General features: G+C 48.7%; 1 protein-coding gene across 1 annotated transcript in view; it reads left to right on the top strand.

The window, feature by feature from the left end:
* Window positions 1-552: 552 nt before the first annotated feature.
* Window positions 553-8,106, top strand: part of PTPRG (protein tyrosine phosphatase receptor type G) — a gene marked incomplete at both ends in the record, with an annotated part of 410,936 nt that continues 403,382 nt past the window's right edge. Inside the window, one exon of the mRNA XM_082004630.1 lies at window positions 553-637. Coding sequence (XP_081860756.1) covers window positions 553-637 — 85 coding nt within the window. The remainder of the gene's footprint in view (window positions 638-8,106) is intronic.

Here is an 8,106-nt window from a genome sequence, read left to right as displayed (position 1 = left end):
CGCAGCGCGCGCGCGCCCCCGCCCCGCCGCCGCCGCGGCCGCTTTAAGGGCGACGGGGGCGCGCCGCCGGGGCGCCCGGCGCGCCGCCGCTTCGCCTCGCCGCCGCGCCGCGCGCCCGCTCCCGCTCCCTCGCCCCGCTTTAAAGTCTCCGGCAGGATCCGGGCTCGCCCGCCACTTCCTGTACGGCAGGATGGAGCGCGCCGCGGCCCCGGCCGACCGCCGCCCGCCCGCCCGCGCGCGGAGGCGGCTCTGAGCGCCCCGTCCGCGGCATGCCGCGCGCCCCGCCGCCGCTGCCCGCCTGAGCCGCGCCGCCTCGCGCCGCGCGCGGGCTGCCCGCGCCCCGCCGGGCGCCGTCGCTGTCCTCCCCCTGCCCCGCGGTTGAGGAGGCGAGCGGGAGCCCCGCGCCTTCCCCCGCAGGGAGCGGGGTGCGGGCAGAAACTTATTTTCAACAAGTTTGTGGCTTTTTTTCTCTTTCCTTTTTCTACCCCCCCGCCCCCCTCCCCCCCGTCAGTTATTTTAGCCCCTCTCCCCTTTCGATGTGCGGCTTTGGACATGCGGAGGCTACTGCAACCGTGTTGGTGGATCTTTTTCTTGAAAATCACCAGCTCCGTGCTCCATGACGTGGTGTGCTTCCCCGGTGAGTGACCGCGGCGGTTGCGGGAGGGTTCCCGGTGCCTCCGCCACACGTGTCCGAGGCACCCCGCGAGTGCGGAGGGTGCGCCGGGGACCGCGGAGGCCCCTTTGCACGGGTGGCCCCACGCCTGGTTTCCCCCAGCTCCGCAGCACCCTCCCGGCTGCGGGCAGCGCTGCCCGCGAGCGGGGCCGTGCGTGGGCTCGGCTCTGCGCTCCCGGCGCCCTGTTCCCTCTCTCCGACGCATCGCAGCCCCCGACGGCGTGGGGCGGGCGGAGCGGGTCCCCGCGCGCTGCCCCCCTGTGTGGGGCTGCCCGAGGCTCTTTGTGCTGCGGGGCTGCCGCCTGCCCCGGGAAGGCAGCGTGGCTCCGCGCGCTCGTCCGCTGCCGCAACCCCCCCATCCCCCGCCTAAAACTTAGTTGCGCGCTGGTCTCTGCTCTCTCCACCCCACTCGTGTCCATGGTGGGTGTCTCGCCGTGCTGGCGCGCTGACCTTGGCAGGGCAGGGGGGGCGCGGGGGGCTGAGCGCCCGCTCCGCGCCCGGGGCCGGCTCTGTGCAGCCGCCACCCCACACCCTTGGCAGGGGGTTTACGCGGGCGGGGGGCGCCCAGCGTCCCCCGTGCTTTCCACCCCCCTTCGCGCCCCACGGCTTGTGCCTGTGCATCGCTCTTCGCCCCCCACCGAAACGCAGGGGCCACCTATAACGGGGCCGGGTCGGCGCGCGCCCCGCGGTAGGACCCGTGTCCCCCGCGTCCCCTTCCCGGCCCGCGAGAACTCGCGGCGCCCGCGCGGGGCTCCGGCTCCCGCCGCCTCCGCAGTGCCCCCGGCCGTCCGCCAGGGGCGCTGTGGCGCCGCCGGCGCCCTCGCGGGGCCGCGCGCCCGCCCCCCCGCCGGCGCTCAGCCCACCGCCCCCCCGCCAGCGCTGAAGCACAGCGGGATTTTTGGGGCGTGCCCCCCTCTCCCGAACTGAGGCTGGAAGGAGCTTCCAGGGAGCGGCGCCCCCCCCCGCACGCCCCAAAGTGGTTTATTTAGTTACTTTTTCCTGGGCTTCCCTCCTCCTGGCGGTGATGGAGCGATGGGGGGGGTGTCCGCGGTGGGGTGTGACCGACGTGGGGTAGGTGTGATGTGAGGGGCCTCGGGCAGGGCGAGCCCCCTCACTCACCCTGTGGGGTCTTTGCCCCGCGACTCCTCCAGTCCCTTCCGTGGGCTCCTGACGCAACCCGGGTCATCGGCTGCGCCCAGGTGTGCAGGTGTGAAAAGGCGGGAGCAAATTCTGGAAGCTTCACGGGAACTTCTGCCTCTTTTTTTTTTTTTTTTTTTCCTTTTTTCCTAAAATACACTTTTTTTACTAACCCCAAACATGGAGACAAACAGATAGGCCCATCGTACCCCAGCCCTTCCAGCAGCTTGTCACGCCGTAAAATGATTTGAAGCAAAAAGAAAATAAGTTGGGGAGAGGGTTAATACCTCTGCAGCTCTTGAAGAAACATTTATCTTCTTTGTATTGATTTCTTCTCAATTTCAGCCTTCAGAGTGAAGCCTTTCTCTCTGGTTCTGATATATATTGTATAGTAATTACATCTAGAAGGCAGGCTCCAGGAACGCCTCAGGAAAACAAGCTATGATGTCGTTTTAACACGACAGTATTGTACGACTTGCTGATTTAGATCAGTGGTGTTTGAACCAGGTAATACTTGCATTATGGTTTGAATATAAAGACGAATGCAAGCAGAGAGTAGTAGATCTGCGGACGTTTGCCGTGTGTAGGTAAACTCGTCAAGGCCCGAAGCCCTAAAGCGGCCGTGTAACGTTCAGGAATGTTTCAGGGCGGTTCATGGCTAAAGATTTGCTTGGAAAGCAAACTACTTTCCAGAAGGGCTTTTATGCGTTTATTTTTTGTACAGAGCTACCGTGTTAGACCTCAGTGACTTGCTTACTCTTTTATGCCACCTTCTGAAAAGCAGCAATATCTGGCGTGTGTGCGCGTGGCAAGTGAAACACCGTGATAAACGGGGACGCTCCGGACTCTGATCCGGTACACCAGAGATGCCCGAGGCAGGAAAGCTGCAGGGAGGGTCTCGGTGGACTATGACAGGACATTGGTGCTGACAACATCCAATGGCAAATCATCGGAATTTGTGTTGGCGGGGAATCCTGGCCAGATATTAACTGCTTAGTATCTACCACAAACGTTTCAGTGCCTTTTCATAGCGTTTTCTAGAGAGGATTAGTGAATTAAGGTATTTGTTATTTTATGTGTTAATTTACAAGCGTCTTTTTTCCCTCTGCTTCATATCTAGCTCTCTTTAAATGAAAGAGAGGTCACTACTTATTTTCTCCCCGGCAAATCGCTTTACTCTGTGAAGAAACATAAAGGCAATTTTTTCTTTGTTCAGCAACAATAAATGAACCATGTAGAAAATAAGTCTTTGCAGTATTCCTTTGTTAGGAGGATTGTAATAGGTTTTCACTGTTTAAGTAGATATTTTTGTTGCTGTTCCTTTGGTTGCAATAAGAGGAAGGAGTTATTCTTGCACAAAAAATATGTGGGTAAGGTTTTGCTCTTTCTGAAGTGTTAACGTTTAGTGCATTTCTCTGTGGGCTTGTCACTGGTAATTGCATTGCTTAATAAATCAAACTAAGACAAGGTAAGAGAGGTTGTTTCCATGGGGTCTGTTTGCTCATTAATCTAAAATCACAGTACCAAAAAATCAGTAAGACATAAATATTAACATTACTGTGATATCCTGAGTATGTAGTTTCTCAGTGCTTTGCCAAAAGAGGATAAATATTTTTTTTGTAACGGAAAAAGTACACATTTGTGCAGTTCTTATCTGTTGCTGCGATGGTCCTGTCATCTAAGGAGTGACAATTGTTAGCATTTTCTTAGGCTAGATGCATAAATGAAAGTAATTTTTAAAAATCTAGATTAGCTCTTTGGTAACAAATCAAATGGTTGCTGACCTAGTAACTGCCTGTAAATGGGGTTTGGATTTTGAGTCTTCAGAGCTCTGAGTGGAGGCTTAATTTTGCATGTAACTGTCTTCTGTTTGGAGGAAAAAATATACTAGGAGCTTTTCCCTTTGAATTAATCAAATGCTGCTTCAGATATTTGTAAAGGTACAGTGAAGACTGGCTTTGTCTATTAAAGATTTTACAGAGGAAGGTGCGTTGTGCACGTAGAAAAATATGGAACGTACAGGAGAGGGCCCTCCAAGACTTTATTTAGTCCTGTGGCTTTTATGAAGATGACATTTCTTACATTTTAATTATCCCTTACTTTCAGTGCCTTTTAAAAATATGCTTTATGTTACGGGATGTTGCTAATGGAGTCTTTGCAGATAAAGAAAGTCAAGTGAGCCTTCCTGGGCTGCAAGAGCTGAGCTTGCTGGTGCGCTGCTTGGGGAAAACTCAAGGGATATCTTTGCTCTCCGTTAGCAGCTTTACGGGAGCTGATTCGTGGTTAACGGAGCCAGGACGCATCTTTTGAAAGTCTTCAAGTAGTCGCAGGAGCTGTCTGCACTAGCAGACTAGAGTAAGAGGCTTCCTAAGTTGGGGAGGGAGGAAGAGGATTCACAGAAGGAAAGGATTTTGGTATATCCAAAAAAGCCAGGAACACAGTTTGAGAGTAACTAGAATTCCCTCAGTCATACTGGGGTGTTTGTGATGTCTAAAAGCCTGTATTCAGGCTGTGGACGTTGCTCTGCTTGGAAGAATAAGGACGGTTTTTGCTTGTGTGTTCGAGTTAGGATTTCTATTACTGCGCTCTCATTCCCTATCTCCTTTCCTTTTTGTCTAGGAAACGGGCGTGAAAGGGTTTTGATCCTGTTCAGAAAATGGACGTCTTGATCAGAGTAGTGAGGAACTTCTTGAGTCTAGCACAGAGATGTCATGTCGTTCGCCTGTCCCTCCTGCATCTGCGCTGGGAACCTCTGCTGAGCAAATAGGTTCTGCTCGGTACCATAAAAACCACTGTAAAACACCTATTGATTTCAGTGGGGTGATGGTTTCACTCCCAGTTTCTGGGTCTTTGCAGGGACAGGTGTTGTCTGAAGTTATGTACGTGCACTCGGTTAAAGCTGTGCTGTTTTCAAGCTGCGCAAGTTTAATAGTTGGGGTTTGTTTCCAATTACAGAGAAGACAGATAACAGTGAGGACTATCCATCTCAGGATCAGTGCTCAAGGACTAACATACTTGGAGTTTTCTGAAATAAAATGTTATTAACGTTGACTCTAATTTCAGTGTTCAAGTTTCATTGTCAAATTAAAGAAATGGCTTCAAACTATTAATCTCAGCTCTCCCTGGAAAAAATGCTAATCATTTGCTTGCTGCTTTTCAGCAGCCAAATGGACATGTGGCATGATGTGCTCTGAAGCCTAAGGGTATAGTAATAATGCTGTACTTTAGCTAATATATAACTTTAATCTGAGAAATTATGAAAAAATGAGACTAATTTCTGTTTGCCTAAGTTACTATGCTTCTGTTTTTAAAGATCAGTGGCTTCTGTGTGTTGATGAAATTGTAATTATTTATATTTACATGCCGTGAAACTTAAAGTTTAATTCTAGGCAACAATTTTTAAGTATATTAGGAAGTGGAATATCATCAGTAGAAGCAAATGTTCTTAAAAGGTATGGAGTCATCTGAGGATGCAGATGGGTTAATTGACGGTTTGATATAACCCTTCTGGGGACTGCTCGCTGCTTTAGGTGCCTAAATATCTTTACCAATTTTTTCCTTCTTCATGAGGTAAACTCCTGTCAATGTTTCTTCCAAGTGAAAACTGTGGACCTACATCTTGCACCAGGTTGACAGGAATGCGGCTTCATCGATTGCCAGAGTTACTTCCAGGAAGAATTGGCCTGTATCAGCTTTGTAGAGACATGCAGGGGTTGGAAGCAAAGCAGAGAAGGAAGATGTAAATTAATGCACGCTTTCATACTAAGCAGAGGAACCTGGGGTGCGGCCAAATGGAGATGCCCAACTAGAGAATAACTTTTGATGGAAGCAACTAGTTTTTACATTTTTGTGTCAATAAACCTTCAGAGAGGAAAAAAAAAAATCCCAGAAAAAGGATCCTTGGTTGCTGTTAATGTTAATTACTCAGTATATTGTGGTAGTGCTGATGATCATGTCATCCATGTTGCAGGCTACAGATATCCATCCACATTACTTGCCCTGGGGCAAGTCATACTGGCTTCTTTCTTTTAGTGCTGCTAACATGTGGTACAGCTCTCAGGTGATCTTGCCCCACGTCGGTGAGGACAGGTATACTCCTGGATGACTCAGGGCTACATTGGTCATGTCTTCAAATGCATGCCTTTCGATGTCCCGTCGTCTTGTTGAGGCAAAGCTGCCAGGACACAGTGGATTCCTGGTGTACATCTGGAGCTGTCACATATCTGTAGACTAAGCAGAAGCTCTTCCCGCCCAGAAAGTGAACAGATGAATGATTGCAAGCATGGCAGTGAAGGTACTGCGATACTCCATGGGTAGTGCTGTTCTTGTTTCATTTTTTCCTTTGCTCTGATTGCTAGCGGTATTAATGGCAAGCTGAAGGAAACAGTGGTGGGGAATAAACGCCCCTCCTGAGAAGGAGGGAGGACACAGGGCAGTAAGGAAACTAAGAAGTTCGTGCAGTCACCATATGATATGTTTTCATTACACTGAATGGGCTCACCGTACTGCAATTTGAATTGCTCTTCAAGTGAACTATGGTTAAAGTAAAATCGGTTACTACATGGCCTTGTTTTTTTAATGTGGTTTTATTATACATCTCTAAGTTTACTTGGGAGTTGAAGTATTTGCATTCTTCATTATTAAGTCATTTGAATAATGACAAAACATTTTCTAGAAGTTGACCGCATCGTGCACCTACCAGCGGTACTGGCACACAAAATCTCAACTGACGTGGGTGTTGCAGTTTTTCTATGCATAAATGCTGCAGTGATGCCTGAATATGTTTATCCTGTGCCAATGCCTGCTTTGAGGGACTTTGCATTCAAACCATGGAGGCCCTTCTAAAGAAAATCTAGGTGGTTTGAGACTTGGATGCTTAGCTTAGGAGAGCTGCTTTGAAAAATGCTTTTCTCTGCTTGCAGCTATGTAATGAATGAGACCTTGAGCCCTGAAGAGCTGCATTGGTGTTTAAGAGCAAAATGTGGGATGTTATTTGGTCTTGTGGCAGCTGTTTTGTTCTCTTTTGAAATAAAATGTGCCTGTCTCCCTGACAGAGTGCTGTTAAAGTTCTTCTGTTGGGAGTCAGTTTATTCTGCTGACAGTAAAGGAAAGCTATCTGATAACTCCTCGCAGGCAAAACGGACAGTTGTTCAGTTTTCCCACACTTTCCCACTTTCTTTCCATCTTCTGTCCTTGCAGGAGGCTTGTAAGAGACATGTAAAATGCTGTAATACTTGCTTTAATCAAAGCAGTGTCTTGCCCTTTCCTTACTCCTATAAAAGCACCTACAATTTGGATTATTGTTGTAGCAGTGTGAAGTCTTAGACCTGGAATTACTTGGCCAGTTTGTCAGAGCAGTTGAAAAGCAGTGTTAGTTGTCCCAGAGTAGAAGAGGACCTCACTGTAACGAGTGGTGCACACTGCATAAGCAGGATATGACGGTAAAATCACTTGTGTCCATGTACTGGATAAGCCATTTTTCTACTGCAGAGGTAAACAGAAACAGTTCTGTCCTGACCTTTGCTGATGCTAAACAGTAAGCAAGCTACTTTCTTTGGGCTTCATCCCATTTCTTTAAAATAAGGATGTCCGTGAAGTAACCCCTGCACCACCGAGCACCAGTACCTGCCTTTGGGCCGGTTTGGTGTGCTTAGAAATGCTCTCCTGTTAAATCTCCCTTTCCTTTTTTCCTTTTCTTCCCCTTCTGGCTTTTAGAAGAACGCCTTTTGTATCTTAGGAGGTAGTGAAGTTAGTGATACACATCTCAAAATAAGTAAGTCTTTGCTAGGAGTTTTTTAGAGCAAGTTTAGTGTGGTTTTTTTGGTTTTTTTTATTAAATGGAGTTATGTTTATATAAACCTCAGCATGAGGCTGTGTTGTCCCTCTGTCCCCTGTCCCTGCCCCATAGGCCCCAATCCATGGAAACTCCAAGTTGAGACAATAGAGATACCTAATAGTTTTCAAATAATTAAGTGCAGATCTATGTTGCTATTACAAGTGAGTTTAAGGATTAAATTTTTGATAGACTTTCATTGCTATTTTGATTCCTAAGGTACTTCCAGACTTCTGGAGATTATGGTATAGATTTATTGCGGTCAAAATTAGAAACAAGGGTTTGTGCAGCATGACTGTCTCTTAAATGTTGCATCCATTTAGCAGGTAGGCAGAGGGAGCCGGCCAAATGTTTCTCCTTGTTGGCCTCCATGCTACTTGTGACTAATTTACTTATTATTCTTATAGTGTAGTAGCTTGTGTATTTTGTATTTAAATCCATGCTTAAAATACAACTGAAATTT

Source organism: Phaethon aethereus, assembly GCF_964289735.1.
Source record: "Phaethon aethereus genome assembly, chromosome: 11".
NCBI lineage: Eukaryota > Metazoa > Chordata > Aves > Phaethontiformes > Phaethontidae > Phaethon > Phaethon aethereus.
The sequence above is the reverse complement of the archived record's forward strand: the minus strand, read 5'-3'. Positions and strand labels throughout refer to the sequence as shown.